This window comes from Eschrichtius robustus, chromosome 5 (assembly GCF_028021215.1).
Source record: "Eschrichtius robustus isolate mEscRob2 chromosome 5, mEscRob2.pri, whole genome shotgun sequence".
NCBI lineage: Eukaryota > Metazoa > Chordata > Mammalia > Artiodactyla > Eschrichtiidae > Eschrichtius > Eschrichtius robustus.
The window spans coordinates 133734335-133757729 of record NC_090828.1 but is presented as its reverse complement, the minus strand read 5'-3'; the positions used below and the strand labels follow the sequence as shown (position 1 = coordinate 133757729).

General features: G+C 40.3%; 1 protein-coding gene across 2 annotated transcripts in view; it reads right to left on the bottom strand.

Moving 5' to 3' along the window:
* The window catches only part of CNTNAP5 (contactin associated protein family member 5), an 879857-nt gene that overhangs the window by 326346 nt on the left and 530116 nt on the right, over positions 1-23395 (bottom strand). For both annotated transcript variants that reach the window (XM_068544014.1, XM_068544015.1), the window contains exon 11: positions 166-272. In XM_068544014.1, coding sequence (XP_068400115.1) covers positions 166-272 — 107 coding nt within the window. The remainder of the gene's footprint in view (positions 1-165; positions 273-23395) is intronic.

The window sequence follows — 23395 nt, the reverse complement described above, 5'->3', positions numbered from 1 at the left end:
GCACTGCAACGAAGGCTGAACGCGGCCAAAACGTTTTAAACAAAGGAACACACGCGGAAGGAATGAGTAAAACGTGCCCACGCCATGTTGAATATATCCTGACGTTATCCCTGATATCCGTGGATGTTTGCCCATCCTACTGTGGGTAGGCGTGAGTCTACTCACAGTTATGGCAGGTGGCGCCCACGTAGCCTGTGTCACTGCAGTTACAGTAGAAGGTCATCCAGGATTGGAAGCAGCTTCCTCCGTGTTCACAGTAGTTTGGCAAACACCTTGAGAGACGGAGCAGAATCAGACAAAGTAAACCAGATCAGTGGAAACAAGGGGAGAACCAAAAACGTCCTATATCCAACTACGCGAAGTCATGGTAGAAGTCGGTCTGCTATACTCCCATTCCTGAGTGAGACTTGAATACGTGAACGTAAGACAATGGTCTCACCACGAGAGGTGGGTCCGTCTGGTACTGCTGGGAGAAGAAAGGCTCAGGGCGGATTTAGGCAATTCAATAAAGCATTTCAGCATTGGGGCACACGTTCATTGACTTAAAGTTACTTTGAAGTGGTCGGAATGTGTAAGGGCTTTCTCACTCACCGGAGCACAAAATAGACAAAAGATTCTAATTTTGCATTTTTGAAAAGGTTTTGCATTTTTAAAGGAAAGGGGAAAGAGGCAAGGAATCTGAGGTCATAATCCTCCTGCTTCTTTTTTGGGTGACGGCCAGGAATCTATTTTAAACTCCCCATGCATCTGAGAAAATGGTATCTGTTCAGTTAACATACTAGGAAATTCTGTAATTATTAACAGAGCCAATAACACCCTTAAAATGGGGCCTTTCCTACTTATAATGGAAACAGGATGACTATTCTGAAAAATATTTTCACCATACACTTTAAAAACTCTCTGAAACATTCATATAAGTTAACCCAGAAATCACCCTCAGGTGGCTCTATCTTAAGGATGTATTTCAAGACATAAAACCATGTGTGCTAATTATCGTTATTCACAATGATGCCGTGATGAATCCATGTAAGTTTCCAACATGAGAAGATTTCTTAGGAAGGTCGTAGCACATAATATTAATGGGCTATCATAAAGCTACTACAAATGATGTTAGCAAAAAGGATTATAACAGACTGGGACTGGATTAAGTGAAAATTCAGGATATGAAGCACGGCCACAATGAAGTAAAACAAACATTTTATACTGCAAAAATAACAAGGACAAACGTTAAGTGTCACTTGGGCTAAGGGGAGTGAAGGCAACATTCATTTCTTCTGGACAAAGACGACAGACTTCAGGGTTACATATATCTGAGCACAAATCCCAGCTCAGCAATTTACTACATGGTGTCTTTGGGTAATTCTCTTCATCTCTTACATACATGATTTAAAATCTCTACACTGCGGGTGCTGTCCTCCTAAAAAATAACCAGGCAAGTGCTCAATATGTATAACAAATAAAATTAAGAGTAAAATCAATGCTAAACACTGAAATTTTTGAAAACAATCTTTACGGGAAGAGTAAAATCTCATGAATTTCAACAGGGACAGGGTATAAACACTGAAAACACAGAAGTGGTATAATACGACAAAAGGGTTCATTGTGCAGCCTCCGAAAATGTGAGGCAAGGCAAAGTAAGATGATTTACCCTAAGTGTCCTACATAGGTAAGAAACCCTCCAGCAGTGATTGTTTCAAAGCCCAGAAACTAATATTCCTGCATATGTCCAGACATTATTAGAACTTCTCTGCTCAGCACAGTAAACACACTATTGTGCTGACAGGGCTTCTGTTTGGGAAAAGCCTTTTGATAACTCCATGGTGTCCAGCTAAGGCTTAAAAACACAGAAAAAAGGGGGGGAAAAGGGACTCAGTAATTTTGTTCTGGAACATGATCACAAAATCCAACCAATCAATAAATAAACCAAAAAATGAGCCCTTCCCTACTCCAAATTCTACCCTTCCTCTGGATTCCCCCACCAAGCTTGCTGGAAAAGAAACAGTCTTGTTACTCAGATAAACCACAGGTTTCTGCCCACCCCCCACCCCCGACACCAGTAACCTTGTGCTGTGGGGAAGTTAGAGAAACTTGAAGCATCAGTGGCCTCACGAACAAAATCTAAGCAAGAACCTCTGCCTCTGGCTGTGCCCTGATAGAGAGCCTGTGAAGGCCCACTCTCCTCCACACCTTTTCTTCTTCTGCATCCAGAACTCCTTGTTTCTGAATACTGCTTCTCCTGCAGTGTACTTTTCTCAAGATCTTTCCCCTCTGAACCTCTCAAATTCTTACATGATATGTCTATGGCTGCTCTATCCCACCCCATCCCACTCCCCTCCTGCAATCACACACACACACACACACACACACACACACACACACACACGAGTCAGATTCCATGATTGACAAACAATGGTATTACTGTTCCTCTCCCTCCACCAACAAAAAGTTAATTGCTTTAAAGATGGAAAGCTGAGCAAAGCCAGGTCAGTAGGTAGTTAGCCTATAGTTCTTTTGGTTTTGGCACCAAGAAAGTTCAGATCAGTCCCTTTTTTGATGACTGAAGCTATAAAATAAAAACTCAGAAGTTCTCATTGGCCATGTTTTCAGCCATGAGAAGAAAGCTTATCTGCAGTGAAAAACAGAGAGAAAAAAAAAAAAAATGCTGAGGTCCAGAATGCAGCAGAAAAGACAGATGGAGAGAATCCTGACAATATTTGTATGGCAGATCTCTGCTGTTTCCAAGATTAGGTTGTATCCCTGAACTTTCTGAGGGCTGGTTGTTTCAATCTAGCTTAGATTCTGTGAGACAACCCAAGATCTTTCCGGGAAAACCCCCTATTTATTCAGGCTAGCTTGAGTTGGGATTCTCTTATTTCCAACTAACAATCTTAACTTTTTGTAAGTCAGCATCCTATAAATACAAACAGCAATAGAAACACATTTTTCCTTACAATTTTACACTTTAAAATATTTTTAAAACTCAATATTGCCAAGCCAAGTGGGGCGTGTAGGGGGAGGGATCTTGTGGAAAAGTATAAGAACTATCTGGGTACTTTGAACATATTTAAAAAGCCTCACACAGACCTTGTATTACAGTGTTACTAAACTCAATTTACTAACGAATATGTAGGCTAGAAATTCATTTGTTTATGGTCACTCAAAAAAAGTGATGTATTTCTGAGCGGGAAAAAGAGCAAGCACTTGGGGAAAGAAAAACATCTAATATTCCTAGAATGAGAAAAAATTGAATGAATACTTACAGGGCTGCCTTTGAGCTTGGTTCATTTTGGTTCAATGCACACTGTGATTAGAAAAACTCATTTGTAAAGTAGACACTCAAAATGAAAGATGTATAACCCCAATTGGCTTATTTAAAAAGGGCAGTTTTAGGAGTATAATTTCCGTGTTCTTTAATCAGCTCATTTTAACTGGTGTTTTGTTTCTTTTTCTCTCTACTTGGTATACACTGAGCACTTGAGACATGAACGCAGAAAGAGGTCAGTGTGGAACTACAGAAGTGAATAGAACTCATTAAATGTGAGGACAGTCACAATCTTAGGTGTAAGGCACTGAATTCAATTTGCTACGAGATAATCATGCTGAACAACTATCTTCTAAAATCCTAATGATATATCATATGTAGCTGAATCAGATGTGCCTTCTTGTGGTGTACGATGTTTAACAAACAGAGCTTTCAGCATAAACACAACTGTTGATGTCATACTCTTCAGAAGCCCAAAGAAGCATCATGATGTGCACCAGCAACGACTCGGAGAGCAGGGCACACGCATCAGAAGCTGTTTGCGTCTTTCTAAAAGTAGGATGTGCATAATTTGAAGGGAGATGAACGAAAGAGTTGAAGAAAAGGCAGAAAAGAATTAGGAATGGAAGGAGAAAAGAAAAAAAAATATAACAGGGACAAAAGTGTTATACGAGTTTTATATGAGAATGCATAATTTTCCCCGAAATCAAAACTTCTTCCAAAAGAGAAGGCTCATTGCTAGTTGGAGCTGTGGGCCATCCAGGTTAAGAGATGAAGTGGGAGGAAGAGTTGTCCAGAGAGGCCCATGGACCTCATTAATGGTCCCGTCCAGCCTTCCGTGGCATATGGTTCTGGCTCACAGTTGTTTGGTGGTGTGCTTTCTTGTTCGTGGGGAGATATGTAGGAAAAGAAAATGTTTCTCCTTAAAGGTGCACGGCAAGGGAGACAGATAAGCTGCTTCAAAGAAGAGAGAATTTTACAGGATACTGAGAGATTGACCTACTCCAAAGACTAGAGTCCAGTTTCAAGCGTCCTGGCAAGCATATTTTCTGCCAAATACACTTCGCCCCCCCCCCCCCCCGGGCATTAGGAAGAACAAAGGGACGCCTGCCGTTTTCCTTGAGAGAGATCAGAGTGGGTCTTTCCCTAACTTAGCTTTCACTGAGGCCAAGCACAAGTTTCCAGCTGGAGCAGATCAACCCTGGGAAGAGCATTAAGAAAGCAGGGGGAAACAACATAGTTTTGGAAAATATAGTCAGTATGTTTATAATTTAGAAAGTTTCAAAGAATCAATATGAATTTTTGGCTTCTCTTAAACGAAGATCAGATTACTGAGAACAGTCATTGCAAATCTCATGATTTTCCATGTCAGTGACTTTCAAATTTATACTTCAAGTTCAGTCTTCTCTCCTGAATTCCAGACCCATAAATCCAGCTGCCTGCTTCAAAGTTCCACTCGGGTGTCAGATGTTTCAACCTGCATGTCCAAACCTGAATTTCTGATCTCGTACTTCGCCTCCTGCCCCCAAGTTCTCTACTCACATCCTTCACTATCAGAGGAGGGCAACTCCATACTCACCACTCTCCGGACCCCAATACTTGCAAGTCCCCCCCTTCCCTCACAGCCCTCATCTGAGGGACGAGTACATGTCTCTGGCTCTGCTTTTAGAATCTATTCTGCATCTGACCACTTCTCATCACCTCCTGCTACCACTCTGGTCTGAGTCACCAGCATCTCTTGCCTGAACAACTGTGATCATCAGCCAACTGGTCTACCAGCTTCCATCTCCGATCCCTTCAGTATGTCCCCAACACAAGAGCAAGAGAGATCCTATTAACATCTAAGGCAGACTGAAACCCTTCAAGGGCTTTCTGTTTTAATCAAGGTAAAAGCAACATCTTTAAACGACCTACCATTTCCTGCTGATCTGTACCCCCATCACTTCTCCAAATTCATCCCTACTCTTCTCCTTTTTCTACATCTCCCCCAGCCATGCTGAACTCCTTGTCCTTAAAGCACACCAGGGATGCTGCTTTGTCAGGGTCTTTGCACTGAAGTTCTCTTTGCCCAGGATGCTCTCCCCCACATGTGTACATGGCCCACTCCTCACCTCCTTCTTGTCTCTGATAAAACGGTGTTCTCAAGGAAGCCTGCCACAATCATGCTACTTAAAGTTGCATGATCCTGCAATCCCACTACTGGACATTTATCTGGAGAAAACTATAATTCGAAAAGGTACATGCACTACTATTCACCGCAAAAAAAAAAAAAAAAAAGATTCATTGCAGCACTATTAACAATAGCCAAGACATGGAAGCAACCTAAATGTTCATCGACAGATGAATGGATAAAGAAGATGTGGTATATAGACACAATGGAATATTACTCAGCCATAAAAAAGAATAAAATAATGCCATTTGCAGCAACAAAGATGGACCTGGAGATTATCATACTAAGTGAAGTAAGCCAGACAGAGAAAGGCAAATATCATATGATATCACTTATATGTGGGAATATATCAAAAAATAATACAAATGAACCTACATTCAAAACAGAAATAGACCCAGAGCCATAGAACACAAGCTTATGGTTACCAAAGGAGAAAGTGGGGAGAAGTGATAAATTGGGAGTTTGGGATTAACAGACACACACTATTATATATAAAATAGATAACCAACAAGGACCCACTGTATAGCACAGGGAACTATACTCAGTATTTTGTAATACCTTATAAGGGAAAAGAATCTGAAAAAGAATACATACATACATATATATATACATATGAGTGTGTGTGTGTGTATAAATAGATAGATAGATAGATAGATAGATAGATAGATATCTGAGTCACTTTGCTGTACACCTGAAACTAACACAGCATTGTAAATCAACTATACTTCAACTTAAAAAAAATTATAAAATAAAATTGCAACTCTCCTTCACTCAGCACCTCCAATCCCCTTTCCCAGCCTCCCTTACTTTCTCATCCTTAGCATTTCCTGTCTTCTAACACAATATACACTCTGCTTATTCATTAAGCTTATGATTTGTTACCTGTCTTCCCACAAAGGAATGTAATCTCCATAAGGGCATAAGTTGTTCTCTATTTTGTTCACTGAGTATGCAATGTAGTAAACAGAGTGGGCACTCAATAAGTGGCTGTTGATTGCATAAACAAATAAACTTCGTAGGTCTGGGGTGCAATAGCCAGCCAAAGCTGTCCTCATTTAGCTAAGCCTCTTCAGCTAACCACAGCCTATCATCTCACCTTTACTATTACCTGCCTGACACTGAGCAGCATAATAAGAGCTGAGTCGGGTAGAGGGGAGACAAAGAGCTTCACCTTTTTTAAGTGAAGAAATCTTGAGATACGTAAAGGGAGGCTTCTGGGCAACCACAGGCAAGAAGCAATTTAGAGAGAGGAGACAGAAACCCAGGTGCAGGAGGGAAGAAGTAAGATGGACACCATGAATGCGATCCTCTTTAGTGGCCTTTAAGGCTACGAGTAAATGATGCAATTTCTTTTCATTACTTGTAAGTACAATCTCTGAAGTACTTACAGAGATAATTTTCTACAAATTGGAGATGCTTTTGAAATGATGCAACTTAGCGCTCCTTTGAAGACATGTCTAGCATTCCTGATAAGTCTGTGTACAATTTTTGATAAGTTTTAATGAGATAAAAAGTCTGTTTGGGAAATTCAATTTACCCATCTAGCTCTTGTTACCTTTAACCAGATGTTAAAGAGTGCAATGATCTTTAACCAGCCTTGTGACTAACCTAATCACATTCAACCAAACATTCATGGTTAGTCTCCTACAAAATATCTCCACCAAGATTGAGGCGTTGTGGATTTGGCTTTCTTGAAGTCTTTCCCCTTGAAAGGAAACTTCAACATGTGCTCATGATCACATCTGAGATGTAGCTTTAATGTGTTATTTTCTCTGTTTTATAGATGAAGATAGTAAGACAAGATGAGAGTAAATAACTTGTCCGTGTATGAAGTGATGGAGCCATGCCACCTGTCACTGAAGCCTGTACTCTCAAGCACTGTGCAGTCTTTCCACCACCAAATGCCATGTGATCTATTTCCTTAAAGTGAACTCCAAGCATGCATCTTAGAGCATCACTTCTGCAAAGAGTGAGAGGGAGGGGGCGCTTCACACAGTTTCCCGCTGATTTCAGAAACTAGTTAGCAAACTTGGAGCTGTCAGTTTAGAGTTCTTAAAATATATTTTTGGTGGGAGAAGAGGTCTTGATGGCCATGACAAATGGGTTAATTGGGAATAAATAAATCCACAGGAGAGAATCAAGTATATATTTATTATATAATTAGCATAATGATATATAATTTACTCTGTAAATCTCATACAGTGGTGAAGGGTGGGGAAAGAAGGTTTTGATTCTATTTCAACCACTTTTTATTACTAATTTGTGAAATCTTTGAAATAAGTAGCTAAGAAGATGACCCCTGTCCCTGCTCTGCTCTTGTTTTTATTTTATTTTTTTCAGATAACAAAGACATTTTTCTGTATTCGCTAAGTCTATCTGAGTTAATGAGATTGTTTCTAGACTCTGCCTGCTTTTGGTCGAAGGGCCTTATAAGTTATTCATGCGAGCCAGACATAGCCTTTTAGCCTATCCAAAAATTCAAAATTTTAACCTATTATTTAACATAAACTTAAGAATTATCTAATCTTACAAACATAGAAAAGTGCAGAGACTCATCACGGTCTTAAGCAAAATGGAAAATGCATTCAGGATTCATCTTTTGTCTTTGAATACAAGGATACAGACTTCATGGCCAGCCCACTATCAATGGTGTGGAGCTCTTGACTGAGCATAGGGGCCAGGGTGGTCCAGGAGCACCACCAACAAGGATAATGTCTGCGTGTTCATCTCTTAGCATAATAAGTGCCTACTTTAGGCATAAAATTTCTAATCCCTAAAATTTGTAAATTCAGTATCAACAGCTTAAGATAATCAAAGCCTTAGTATTAATATTTTTGGGTGAAGAAAGAACATGGTACTGAAAGAAAAAAAAAAAAAAAATGGTCCCAAAGGTGATCTTGGCCAGAAACTTCTATATCATGCATCTTTCTGGGAAGAAACTAGCATTCTTGACTTTGAAAAAATTCTTTAAGCATATTTACAGTGAATTTTAATAAGATTAAGAGCAATGTCAGTAGATTGTAACCCTTAAGAGGAAGCTTACTTAGGACCTTAAATAGTCTTGCATCAAGTCAAGAAGTTTAATAATCATTAATTGACTATTTTTGTTATGTCTAACAAGGAATATCTAATTTTTCCTTTTTCATAAAATAGGACCTGCCAAGAGTTGGAGCTTTGAATTGGCCTGAGATAGGTTTTTTTTCCCTCTTGTAGCAAGATTCTATTAAAACCTTGAAAAGATTTTCTTAATAATTATTTGGTATTTGTAATTTTTAAGGGAATTTGGCTTATTTAAGTATGAACCTTGTAAACTCCAATTTAAAAAGTGTACGATAACTGACTTAGACCTAAAAATCTTCCTTATTAGAACATCTCAAATAAATTAACTTCATCAAAGTTAAATGTTTTTGTTTCTGAATATTTAACTTTGATAAATATTTGGTATTCTGTTTTTTAATGTCATAAATTAAACTACTTGGAGAGTAAATAAAACATATTATAAATTGGGTCATTTGTAGAGACGTGGATGGATCTAGAGACTGTCATACAGAGTGAAGTAAGTCAGAAAGAGAAAAACAAATATCGTATATTAACGCATATATGTGGAATCTAGAAAAATGGTACAGATGAACCAGTTTGCAAGGCAGGAGTAGAGACACAGATGTAGAGAACAAACGTATGGACACCGAGGGGGGAAAGTGGCGGGGGGCGGGGGGGCGGTGTGATGAATTGGGAGATTGGGATTGACATGTATACACTGATGTGTATAAAATGGATGACTAATAAGAGCCTGTTGTATAAAAAAATAAATAAAATAAAATTCAAAAATTCAAAAAACATGTAGCTTACAATATTTGAAGGCATTTAAATAATCAAATCCATAAATGGCATTAAGCATTATTCAAAGCCTTTGCGATTTGATTGCTGATACTTGCTAGACTTATACGTAGAATACAATTTTATAAGCTGAATTTTGAAAAAGCTTAAACAACAGGGTTTTGAATTTGTAATTCTGAGAAATTTAATCTAACTCTTTGAAACAAAAAATAAACCTGTGAACCATCTAACCTGCCTACAAAATTCATCCTTTGTGAACAGCACCAGACCTTGGGCCCCCGCCTTTGCCCCCTGCTCTCCCATCAGGCGCTATACAATGCCCAGGGCATCCCTGGGAGTGGCTTCCATTTGCTGAGCCTGAAGCACTGAATTCTGTCTGTGATCCCCCCGCTTCTGTGTGTCTCTTTGTCACCTTAAAGGGTACTTTTTGGTGAAAATAACAAATTTTAGGTTTAATCTGCTAGCCAAAATTTCCTCCAAAATGCCCTAAACTCCCCTAAAGAGTGTTTAGGTGAATCTGTTTCCTTAAAACTAGGAAATCTTGGATTTTATTTTATTTTTCTTAATATGCAAGTGTGAGGGGAAAAGAGTTACGTCCCTTTACTTGCATATATATATATTTTTTAATATTGGAGTTTTTCTTTTTATTTTCTTTATGTTTTCTGGGTATTTCTTCTTGTTTAACACATTGCCCCTGCATAACCTTGGCCAATGTTTCCCTGTTATGTTCCTCACTGTTCATGCAGAGTGCGAAGACCATTGCAATGGATATAGTGGCATTTCCAGACCTTAAATTATGGATCTGCTTTGATTTAGCAATACCACCTCTTGGAAAAATGCCCCAGAAATGCTTTCTTACATGCATAAAGATATATGTAAAATTATTATCATTATTAACAATTTAAAAATGGAAACATACTTCACCATTTTGGGAATGTTTAAATAAATAATGGTACGTCCACACTATGGAATGCTATGAGGCAATTAAAATGAATACATACATTGGAAAGTTCTTCCTGTATAGTATACTATTGAGTACATAAAACACACTGCAGAGTAACTTGTGTAGTTTCTGCTGTGATTGTCCTTGTTGTTATTATAGAGAGAGGAAAAGTTCTGGAAGTAAATAGACCAAACTGATAATCTGTTAATAATAAACTGTGAGAATAAAAGTACTATCTTACTCTTTATATATCTCTGTAGGGGGGGGTCATTTATTTTACAATGAAACTAGAAAGAAATATATCCATGAGCTGATATTCATATTTTATTTTGCTATTGGACAAGAGCAAAGAGAAACTCATTCCGCTTAGAAAATGGTCACTAGGAATTGATAGTCAAGCTGTCCCAAGACACATTCTTAGCCCAGGTATGCTATCAGCTGCTCAAGAGAAGATGTCCAGGTGAATGCGTCTTCTACATAAAGCTACGGGAGGCTCAGTGAGGTCCCAGCTCACCAGCCCGAGCAAAGCAGGCATTCAAAGCCAGGTCTAATAGATCACCCTCATTAAACTTCCCTCATTAAACTCTGCAAATAAAATTCCATGGGTGAGGGCTCTGCTCCTTTGGAACAAAGCCCATCTGGTAATATAATCCTAATGATCACCATTCATTATGACCGTCTATCAATCCATGAATATTTTAAATCACTTGTAAAAATTCAAAGAAAATGGTCTTTGTCTAAGAAAATAAGCTCAGTCGTTAACTGTGTGTGCCTGAATGCCTGTCTTTACTGCAGTTATTCAGACATGTGCAATCTTTAGAAACATGTGCACCCCCCAAAACATTCCCAAGTCAAAAACATCTAAAGAAAGTCATCTGTTAAAAGAGAAATCAGTCTAAAAAATGTTCAGTATATTTATATAAACACCTATAGAAATATTTTTCCTCACTATCAAATTGTCCTCTTCTCCTTTTCCCATAACAGATTGAAACGAATAGAACATCCATCCACAGGCCTCTGGAATTCCCAAATGTTCAGATAAGTGGTTATCTATAAATGAGTCTGAATGGATTTACCCTCCATGGAGTTACCTCCCTTTTTAAGAATTCTCATCCCTCCTTTATACAGTTGAAGGTCAGTTTCAATTTCTATATGCTTTCCTTAGAGACAGAAGAACAAAACATTTCAACAGTCCTCAAAATGCAAGCTGACTAATGTAAGCCTTTTAATAAAGCTCATACATAAAAAAATCAGCCAGGTTGCCTTCGCTCCTTTGTCTGTTTGCTTTAATTAGCAGCCAACCACATTGATCTTGTTTTGGTTAGATAGCTTTTCTGAAAGCTTTTGAAACCTATTTCTATGCCTCTCCATTCTAACAATTACCATAATCCCATTTTACCCACCCCCCCCACCCCCACTCCCCCCCCCCCCCCGTTGGATTTTCATTATAATTGAATTTTGCTGTAATTACAGCAGATGTAGTAGGCATTAAGGAATTAAGGGAATAAAAAGGGAAGTGTCAGAAGTCAGTTTTCTAAATTTTCCAGGGCTAGTTCACAGCAGGGAGTTAATTGTCAATAGTCGCTGAGAAGATCCCCAGATAATGGACAAAGCAATGATGGTCAAATAAGTTTGCAGTGTATATCTGTGATCCCAGGAGTCCTGCTGGGGTTCAAGACAGAGCTGGGCATCCACAGTGTCCACTTCTCCTCCCTGCACTAGCCTTTGGTGGAGAATGAATAGCAAAATGGGAAGGTCCTCTCTTCAAGTTTTTGACCAAGAGAGGCTCAGTTCTCCTCAAAAGCCATTTCTTCAAAGCACAGGACATTCCAAATCAAGAAGAATTTGTCAGTGTTACCCATTCCAATACTTGTTACTATGAGAAGCAACTGGAGGCCAGGAATCTAATAGCAAATCATAGCTACCTGGTTACTCTAAAGGCAAAGATACATATCTCCTTTCTCCAAGTAATAAAAGAATATGTTTTGTAAAATCACAAGGGAAGGAAACTCCTTATTAACCTGATGTGGGTCATTTTGACTAAATCACATGGAATCAAATTTCTCTAATCAATCCATTTGTCTCCATAGCATAGATGTGCTTCATTAGAATGGAAAGAGCACACACACGTGATTTATAGATGGGCTCTGCATTTCATGGGAGAGAAATCTGGTCTGGTTTTTCTACCTCATTATCAGTTAGGTAAAAGGTTTTGTGTGCCTTGTAGAAGAATGATTTTGTTTAACATCATTTAGAAGGCATCTCAATTGTTATGTTGAGTCTGTGCAGGAAATGTGAACAGTATAGATTATTAGAATGGTCCTATTCTTAAATTTTAGGACACCATTCAGACCCCACTATGAATGGGTACAATTTTATCATCTGGTTCAGGGCTTCTCAAATTTTGTTTAAAATGTGGGCTCTGATACAGTGGGTCTGGGGTAGAGCCTAAGGTTCTGCATTTATTATAAGCTCCCTGGAGATGCCCAGGCTGCTGGTCCTCATGCTGTTGTGAATAGCAAGGGCCTAGACTCCGGTAGAGAAATTCTGCAATCCAGGGGGTTGCAACCTGTGGTGGTTTTCCCCCTTTCTTTGCATATATTTCTGTTTTTTTAATTTTAAATTTAAAAAACAATGTGTTGGGGCTTCCCTGGTGGCACAATGGTTGAGAATCTGCCTGCCAATGCAGGGGACACGGGTTTGAGCCCTGGTCTGGGAAGATCCCACATGCCGCAGAGCAACTGGGCCCATGAGCCACAATTACTGAGCCTGCGCGTCTGGAGCCGGTGCTCCGCAACGGGAGAGGCCGCGACAGTGAGAGGCCCGCACACCGCGATGAAGAGTGGCCCCCGCTTACCACAACTAGAGAAAGCCCTCGCACAGAAATGAAGACCCAACACAGCCATAAATAAATTAATTAATTAATTTTTTTAAAAAAATTAAATAAATAAATAAAGCTGCAGATGGTAGGTGCCATAAAATTTAAAAAAAAACAATGTGTTATGTATCAGATTTTAACACACTGCACTAACAATATGCCAGTTTTATGCTCCAGGTTAACCCTGGAGACCTTGCTGTGAATCGTCTCCTGCTTCCACTGTGTGATCATGGGGATAAGACTATACTAGTGTTATCAATGGGGAAGGATGTCGCACTGCACTGGCCAGGTCTCTTCGGGTCAGCTCAGGCCCCTGCAGGTAGGGTGACTGAGAAGGGGGCGCTGCTACACTTCCTTTAACCCACTTAAATCCACTTTAACCCAGCCAAGCCCAGGAACATCTGCTGGCCACATGCTCTTTCCCTGCATAATAACAAAGCAAGAACAAGATGAATGCGACATCAAAATAATGCCATATTATAGGAAAGAACAAATCTGACTCCATATTAGATTGGCTCCCTTTCCTGTGCTTAGTCATGCTGGCTCTGCACCTTTTGTAAAAGAATATTGCCTATAGCCTGAAATATATAGGATAGCCCATTCTCAGGGCTCTGACCTTTAAAGGTGTAACACTGTTCATTCATATAGAGATAAAAATTTGCAGAACAGGGAGTAACATTTGTCTTGTTGGAGGTTTATAGGAACATTGTAACCAGACCTACCTGGGCAGCTGCAAGAACAAAGGATTCCGACACCAAGAGGTTTGCAACAACTAACCACGCCCCTCCCTCATCTTGCCTTTAAAAATGCTTTGCTGAAACCCTTTGTGGAGATCGGAGTTTGGGGGCGGGGGAGGGCATGAGCCACCCATTCTCCATGTTTGGCCTTACAATAAACCTTTCTCTGCTCCAAACTTCAATATTTCAGTTTGTTTGGCTTCACTGTGGATTAGGCACAAGAACTTTTGTTTGGTGACAATATTATAGAAAGTGATGACACTGATTAGGCATTTATCTGGCTTCCGTATTTATGAGGAGTGCACACAGTTCTCAAATTTGAAATAAAAGAAAGTTACCCTTACTTTTGAACTCTTCTGGATAAGTCAAGGAAAAATATCTGCTATTGCAAGGCAAGGTATTCAAAACTCGTTATTGGTTGGCAACTACTTACTTGTGTGAATCAAGATTTTCTAAATATTTAGCAACCAAAACAGAAAAGCCACATGAAAGGGTGCTGAGCTAACATCTGACTGTAATCCGTGACCCCTGGGTCAAAGTGCTTCCATGTTTTCACAGACCAAGTTTAGAAATATTTAGTTTGATCTTCAAATATTGCTTTCATCTGTTATAGGCAGTCCTACGATTTTATTTGGTGGAATAAAAGGATTTCATTGACAAAAAAGAAAGAAAAAAAACCACTCATATAATACAAACCAAGGAGGGCACAGGTTATGATTATGATTGGGTTCATCAATCCCAATCCCCCCCCAAGTTTTATTATCCTGACTCCTCCAAGGTTGTATTTTCCAGTGGAGGCTAGTACTGTCCAAGATAGCCCTCATGGCTGTGGTCACTGCCATGGCCTCTAGAACCCACAAATAGTGTGACCAGACATGACACCAGCAGGGCCTGGATTATCCAGGATGCTAAGCCATTTGGACATGCTTATAAGGTTCTCTTATTTTTGCTGTAAAAGTCACTCAGTTCAATTAAACTGGAGCTGGTGTTTGAGAAGCAGAGACTTCGGGAGTGTACCAGGTGCTCTCATTTCTGAGCACGGAGACTCTGCTATGGAGTGAGGCCTTTTCTGGGATTGTCCCCTTGTGTCCTCGTTGAGCTATAGTGTGGGCTCCTCCACAGAGGTGACAGGGTTCACTCAAATAACCCAGACTTCAGATTACAGGGACCTGAGTTCAAATCCCAGTTGAGTCCCTTTCTAGCTTGCATGACATTTGAAATTATTTATGACCCTCTGAGTTTTAACTTCCTCTTTAGCCAAATCAAGACAAAAAACAATCTCAAATCACTCAGGGAAGGAAATAAGGTACTGTAGAAGGTGAATAGAGTGTGAACTCATTATTATTTTCATCTACACTTGCAGGTGGTTCGTGAGACATACCCAGATTGTGTTTTTTCTTTTCTCTCTGTTTGTAGCAGATACTTTTTTCCCAGTTTGTGGAGAGAGAGCTTTGGTCTGCATGTTGCTCAGCTCAGTTTGCTACTCAGCCTGTCTTTGCAGATCTGGCATTTCCATTCTCTTGTTAACCTCAGGAGCTGCTAAGAAAGGTCACATTACATCTTTGCTCATTTAAGTTGCGTCCGAGTCCTGTCCACTGGAGCAGCAAACCTGGCTTCCTGGGGGGAACTAAGCAGCCACCACTCTGTTTTTAGTTCAGATCTTCCTCTAGGGCTCGAGAGGTGACGCAGCAGAGACGTGAACCACACTCTGTGGCCACACACGGCCTCGCGATCAAATCGCTGACGGCCAAGGTTGGAGCTCTTGATTTCGACCGCAGCCAGTCAACACCTGCATTGGCCCCTGACTCTGTGTCTGTTCTAGGAATGGGCTCTGAATTCAATTTGAGCTACAATGCTATGACACCTGCACATGAAGACTGCAGAAGAACCACCAAAAAAGAAAATACTAAATCCTTCCTTCCAAAATTATATTTTTTTTCTTTTCAGTGTGTTTAGATTCGCTATTACCTGACTTAAAAGGGTGGAAAATGTGGTCTAAAAAGTCTTAAATTAACGAGAACCTTAGTGGGAAATATTCAAAATCCAAAATTAAAACTCCATGCCACAAAGTTCAATCCTTAACTGTTCATCAATCGGGTTTGTATTCAGTTGGATTGAATGGCATTGACATTCAGTCTAAGATGATTGAGGTCACCTCTCATTCTTGTGTTTAATTTTTCCCTCCACGGTTAAGAAAAAAGTTGGAAGTCACCCTGTTTTCACTCCCTCCTACTTCTATGGCGGAGATCACTAGTCACCTACTGTAATCTCTCTCTGTGGGGCCTGAACTCTGCCTTGGAATCCCTTGGAATTCTGTCTGAAGCCACCTTTGAAAACATTACTGTGGGTACCAAAATTGCAGCCTATTCCCCATCTCTGGGGTTTTAGGAAATAAATCATATATTGCATTCATTCCCTATTCTTACTGAATTTTCCCTGAAATTTTTATATACGTGAAATACTTTTAACCTTCTTATCATTTTTTTGTACTTTTTAATTGAAGTACAGTTGATCTACAATGTTGTGTTAGCTTCAGGTGTATAGCGAAGTGATTCAGTCATATATATATGTTTTCTTTTCAGATTCTTTTCCCTTACAGGCTATTATAAAACATTGAGTATAGTTCCCTCTGTTTGACAGTGGGTCCTCGTTGGTTATCTATTTTATATTTAGTAGTGTGTTTATGTCAGTCCCAAACTCCTAATTTATCCCTCCCCCCACTGCAACAAGAATCACCTTCATGGGACTTCCCTGGTGGCGCAGTGGTTGAGAATCTGCCTGCCAATGCAGGGGACAAGGTTTCGATCCCTGGTCAGGGAAGATCCCACATGCCACAGAGCAACTAAGCCCGTGCGCCACAAATACTGAGCCTGCGCTCTACAGCCCGCGAGCCACAACTACTGAGCCAATGTGCCACAACTACTGAAACCCGCGCGCCTAGAGCCCATGCTCCGCAACAAGAGAAGCCACCGCAATGAGAAGCCGGTGCACCGCAAGGAAGAGTAGCCCTCTCTTGCCGCAACTAGAGAAAGCCTGCATGCAGCAACGAAGACCCAACACAGCCAAAAATAAATTTTAAAAATTTTAAAAAAGGAAAAAAAAATAATTACCTTCATGAGTAAATGTTTGTTTTGTTCAGAAAAGGGAAAAACAAAGTTACTGTCTGCGATGACCCTCTAGTTCTCTGTAACGCTAGCTTTTGAAGTCACTTGTCTACACTACTGACTGCCTCCTGGTGTTCAACTCTGATTTTATTACACCCAGGGCAACCTTTCCAAAAGTGTCTTATGTGGATGAGCAGTCTGTGGAAACAAGGGTTTCGTGGTCAAGTATATTTGTGAAATTGTGAATTGCTTTGAATCAAGTCCCTTCTTGCCCACTTTATAAGTGTATGAGTACATATGCGTGCACACAGACACACACACACACAAAGTCCTGCAGGAATGAAACCCATGTAAAACTTGACTCACTCTAGCATTTCTCAAACTTATTTGAACAAAGAAGTCATTTTCCGTAGAATTCCATTAACATTAGGCAGAGGTAGGAATCTTGTTCCCCACTGTGTAGAGAAAATTTGGATGAGACTATATTATGATGAACTCAATAAGGACACTTTTCTGTTTAATCTGCTGACTCAATATTTCTGAAAGACTGATCCACGGACATCCTGGGGTGTTTGAGAAATTGCAGATTCCAAGTCTTCACCTCAAAAGGACTGAATCAAAATCGCTGGGGTGGTAGGGTCCAGAAATCTGCATTTTAAAACCGCTCTCCAAGTGATTTTTATGCATTCTAAAACTTGAAGCTATTATTCAATAAGGTTGGGCTCAAATCTTAAGATTACTTTTAACCCATTGGTAGCACTGAAAAGTATGCTAGTTTAAAATCTGAAGCCTGCTGTGTGTCTTTCTTTGAGGCCATTTGTGGGAGTACAAGAACTCAGGTGAAGTCAACTAGGGCTGCAGACACCCCATTAGGTGGCTTTTACCTTGGAATGCCTCCTATCCAAAGGTTGGGCTCTCAACCTGAAAAGCACTGAAATCCAAGCTTGTCAGATTTATAGGACCCTCAGTCACCAGGATTGTGATTCATGCAAGCAAACCTCTCCAAAAACTGGTCTGTAATACTAGAATTCCAATTCCTGAATTTACATGGAAAGCTATAATTTACAAAGGGCCCAATATTTCCACCAGATCGACCAACATGTCCTCTTCCTTTACGTAAACTTCCTGGACTTAAAAAATATTAGAAAGCAGTCAGTTAAACTTGAAATTAGAGCAAGGATAGTTCTAGGATTTCTGGGTTTAATCCACTACTCCCTGACAGGCTGACTAATCCAAATCCCCACTAGTGAGTGAACTCACGTAGGTTTTGTTGGTTCCACAGGTTACCCTCTTACTGCAAGCTGCTTGGACGCAGGCAGGCAGTGTTTAGAGATTTATCAATAAATCTAGCATGTATGATAATATTTGGGATAACAAATGTAGAGAACATTCTCTTCTTTAAAAGAAATTAGAAACCAAAGCTTTATACATGCTCTATAATTAGATGATAAGGTACATGGTTACTCAAAATGTACCCTTATTTAGAAGGCAGCACTGAACTGGTCGACAGATACAGCAAAAGAATACTTGAAGGTGTAAAATTATCTTCTTAAGTAATATAAAGTTTCTGACATTTGGAATGAATAATAGTTAAACCACTGGTCTGCCAGGATCTCGGGAGAATTTAAGGCAAATAGCGATGGCTTTCTCTTCTGATGTAAATGGCTTTGATAAAGGAAATATATAGACCACGGTCATACATAGTCTGGGCTGGGACAGTGGGCATCATATCTACCCACCAGGTCTGAATTCTCAGGTCCAAACCGAGTCTTCGGAACTAGCCCAGGTGCAGCTCCGTGTTGCTGAACTAGGAGAAAAATCTAAGCTCTATGAAGACTGGTGCAAGCAGAAGTCTAGTCCTGCGCTACCGAGTATGGCAGTCACCAGACACACGTGGCTATCTAAATCTACACGTACTAGAACAAATAAAATAAAAAATTCAATTTCCCCAATCATACTATCCACATTCCAAGTTCTCAATAGCTACTAGTGACAAGGTGTTGGACAGCGTAAAAGAGATCCTTTCCATTGTATCCCAATATTCTATTGGACAGTTAGTATTGGATTCATTGAGGAAAACACTTATATTCCATCCCCATAGGCTTCATTCATTACTGGGGAGAAGTATTTGGATCCACAATGGTTCTCTTTCTGAGATCAAGAGTGAATCTTGATCTGTGCAATTGATGCCATTTACGTTGCTTCTGTTTGAGGTTACCCTGGAGAAATGGTCTGCTTTTACTTCCTCTTCTTCTTTTTTTGTTTTTTAAGTGTCTGAGGTTAAAAAGGTCTTTATTTCTTCAGCTACAATAAGATTACCTATTTGATTTTTCTTTTTTGTGATTCAGTTTCTTGCCAACCTACTTTTATTTAACACATTCTTTCTTTAGGAATAGTAGCATCAATCCAGGCACAGTCCTGCCTGGCATAGATGTTACGTGTATCTGCAGGACAATCCATTCAGATCTATTAGATGTTTAGCTTCATTTTCAAAGGGCAACATTATTTCTTTTATTTCCAGGTTGTTTGGGGGCCCATGAACCTCTAATGAAAATACTTGTTAACTATATAACCTTGGAAAAGTCATCTAACACCCACAACAAACCTCAGTCCCTTCCTTTGTAAAATAAGAAGACTTTATTTTAAACATTTTAATGTAGCTCTCCATAGATTTGAACAAGATAATTAGTAGAGGAAAAAAAACCTAGCATGGCACCTGGCCCATCATTGAATGCTACTAAACTTAGGTGACTCTAGCAAGAGTATAATGTAGAAACAAGTAAGGGGAAAACCTCAGAGGAGAAGAAAAAAATAAATCTTCTATATGCCTTTTTTTTTTTTTTTAACAAAGAGGCTTTAGATGGTATTTGGCAAAAGTGGGAAGGCGCTCTCTATGTTAGAAGACACTAGAGAATTTGACATAGCCAAATGAATAATAACAATGTTATTTAAGTCCCTGCCAGGAACTTTTGAAAAAAAAAAAAAGAGAAAATAGAGACAGTGACAAAGTATGGATTGTATATGATTCCAATCCTGCTCTCTGGGCTCACGGGAAACCTTCTTTATTCTTCTTTAATAATTTCACCTTCAGATGAACAGCCGACACAGTTACAGACACACTGGCATCTTTTGATAATATATATTTTTTTAATCCCATTCCTTCCTAATAAGTAAACAGCGCCAATTTCACAAGCTTTCCCAACTCAACCACCAGGAACTGCCTTGAGCTCACTGACTCCAGAGGGTGCGGTCCCCAGATCCTATTACAGGGAGACTGGGTGACATCCTTTCACAATTACTAAAAGCTGTGTACCTTTCTCTGCAGCTGCCTTCCGTTCAGACTCACACTCTCTTGCAGAGCTACCCCATTTTTTTTTTCCTTAAAGCACAAGACTGTAATAAGGATAATGTGCTGGCATGCTTGCTTCCACTGTAATATTTATAGACTACACTGCTCAAATGCATTGCGGTTCGCTTGTCTAATTTTATGATGGCCTTGCTAAACAAAAATATTCCTTCTCACTAGTGCTTACAGAAGGAGCACTTCACACCACGTGAATGATGACAGCTGGCACCAGCTGCTTCCAATAGGCACTCTTGCTCTTCAAACAGAGTGATATTTGGCATGAACCACTTTGGGAAGTTTTTCAGATGAGAAAGAGGTGAAGGGTTTTAACTCCCAAGTCTTGGACAGTAGTCTCCAGAGTTTGGGATGAGTAAAAATATTGAAGATGATCAAGTTCATTCCCTATCTTGAGGCAGTACTATATCCAGCTCCAAGAGGCAGGTTGAGTTTCACATGTTCCACACGCGTTACCGAATGCAAGTTTGTGTGCCCAAAGCACAGTGAAACCAGACAAACGGAAACGTCGTAGTTTGGAGCAGAGAAAGGTCTATTGCAGGGCCAAGCAAAGAGACGGTGGCTCATGCCCCCAAAAACCCCGAACTCCCTGAAGTGTTTCAGCAAAGCATTTTTAAAGGCAAGGTGAGGGGGGCATGGTTAGTTGTTGCAAACTTCTTGGTGTCGGAATCCTTTGTTCCCGTAGCCGTCCATGTAGGTCAGGCCACAATGTTCCTGTAAACCTCCAACAACACAAATGTTTCTGAAACTTTTTATCACTATATGGATGGACTCTTAAAGGTCAGACCCCTAAGAATGGACTATCCTGTATATTCCAGGCTATAGCAACATTCTTTTACAAAAGGTGCAGAGCCAGCATGACTAAGCACAGGCAACACACCACAAGGGTTAAAAGGAAGAGCAACAGATCTAATATGGAGTCAGATTTGTTCTTGCCTGTTACACATGCAGTTCATCAGTAGCTACTATGAGCAAATGCTGTGAAGGTTCAAATGACTGCAAAGCAGGTGCCCTCAACTTGTTACAGAGAAGAAAAAATCTGACTCTATATTGGATGTATTCCTTGAGAGATTAAAAGTTGCAGAACAGAGAATAACATTAGTTTTGTTGCAGGTTTACAGGAACATCGTGACCTGACCTAGGTGGACGGCTGCAAGAACAAAGGATTCCGGCACCAAGAAGTTTACAACAACCAGCCACACCCCCTCCCCTTTTAGTAGAAAAGAAGCCTGAATTCTAACTCGGGTAAGATGGTTCTTTGGGATACACGGTCCACCATCTTCTCTGTCTGCTGGCTTTTCTAATAAAGTCTCTATTCCTTGCCCCAACACCTCGTCTCTCGATCTACTGGCCTGTTACGTGGTGAGCGGTACAAGCCTGGACTCAGTAACAGCCTCATGCCCTTCAGTGCCATGAGATCCCCCATGTAAAAATCCCCATGCTATCTTGTCTAGCTTTCTTGCCCTTGAGCTTCTTGTAGGCAGATATATATATTCGGGAACATAGCAGATGCTCAGCAAATTCATACTGTTGGAAGGACGAATTAATATAGTAGGAGACAAAGGTGGATAGGAAGGCAGAGGTGAGGCCATGGGAGACCTCAAAAGACAAGCTGGGGCATTTGGACCCTTGTGTTTAGGGCCTCAGGCTCCATCATATGCTGGAGGGCATGTGAAATGCACACCCAAAATCTGAATTTAACACTAGCTAGAGCTGTAATAAAATATATATGGTGGAAAGTGAGAGAGAGCTATGAGGCAAATTGCCACTATGAGCATAGTTCTCAGCTATTTTATTTCCTTATCTAAAACACGGTTCACATTTAAGATAATTCTATCAAGGAAAGTTGTGTTACGAATTCACTGTGACGTGGAGAATGAAATAGTTGCAAATGGAAATGGTAATGCAGTCAGGAGCTCGTCTTTGGGGCCTCTCTGATGGGTCCCCATTCGACTGTACAGCATGTGAATTTAAAGGAAATATGTCACGGAATCACGGGTTTTTGGAGCTAGGAGTTGCCCTGCTCTTTATCAAGACTTGACTCTCCTCTACTTTTCAGATGTCTAGAACCTTGAAGAATTATTTAATATCACTGAAAAAAATAGTAATTTGTATTACTCTCCTTCCTATTTGCTCAGATCCCTGCCAACCATGTGTTCTCATGTCTCCCCCAGTGTGTGGGATTTCTCACATCAAGTCCAGAGTTGCAGCTTAACGTAAGCACGGTAATTGGAATGACCTTTAAAATGCATATTCCTCCTGTCACTTTCCGCATCTCGGGCTTACAAAACTGCCTGCTGAAAGATCATTCCCACCTTTACACTGGTGTTTATTTTAGGTGGGCAGACGTGACCTTTCTTTGTTTTTTCTATTGTGCTAAGTGTAGGTGTAGCCTGTATGTTATTAGGGATGAATTACTAGAAGGTAAACCTTTTAGCCTCGGCTGTCAGGATGGTGGTGTGTGTGGGGTAGGGGCGGTAAGGGGATGTTATTAATGGTAAACAGAGGAACCCTCAGTGCATCCATGTTTTGAAAAAACTGTGGGAATTTGTTTTCAGCTAAAACCCCAGTTAGAAAATCCCTTCTCACTAAAGAAACCAGAATTTTGCACTTCTGATCCCCTTAGCACCACCACCACCCCCACCACCCCCCCAGCAAACAGTGATTTCAACAGAGGACACACACAGGCGGGAAGCTGAGATCAGAATCGCCAGCCAGAGGTTTGTAGGAGGTAGTGCAAAGTGCCAACGTCTGAGTATTTCACTGATGGAGATTGGCAAGACAGTTACATCTGCAGAGCATGAGGGTAATAACACCCGTATCTCCCTTTCCTGGCCCACGGCCCCCAGCCCTGTAAAAACTACCCTTCCTCTCAGATCCTCTCCTATTGCTCTGCTTATTTGCTTCCTGTCACTCATCATATATTTGGGGACGTATACGTTTATTTCCATGATTATTTGATCAAAATCTGTGTCCCTCCATGGAGCTTTCTGAAGCCAGGGATCACCTTCTATGTTCAGCACTCAACTGAATCCTCAGCACCTGGTCTTGCAGAGATGTTCCAAATACCGGAGATGAATGAGCGAACGGCCCATAATAGTAT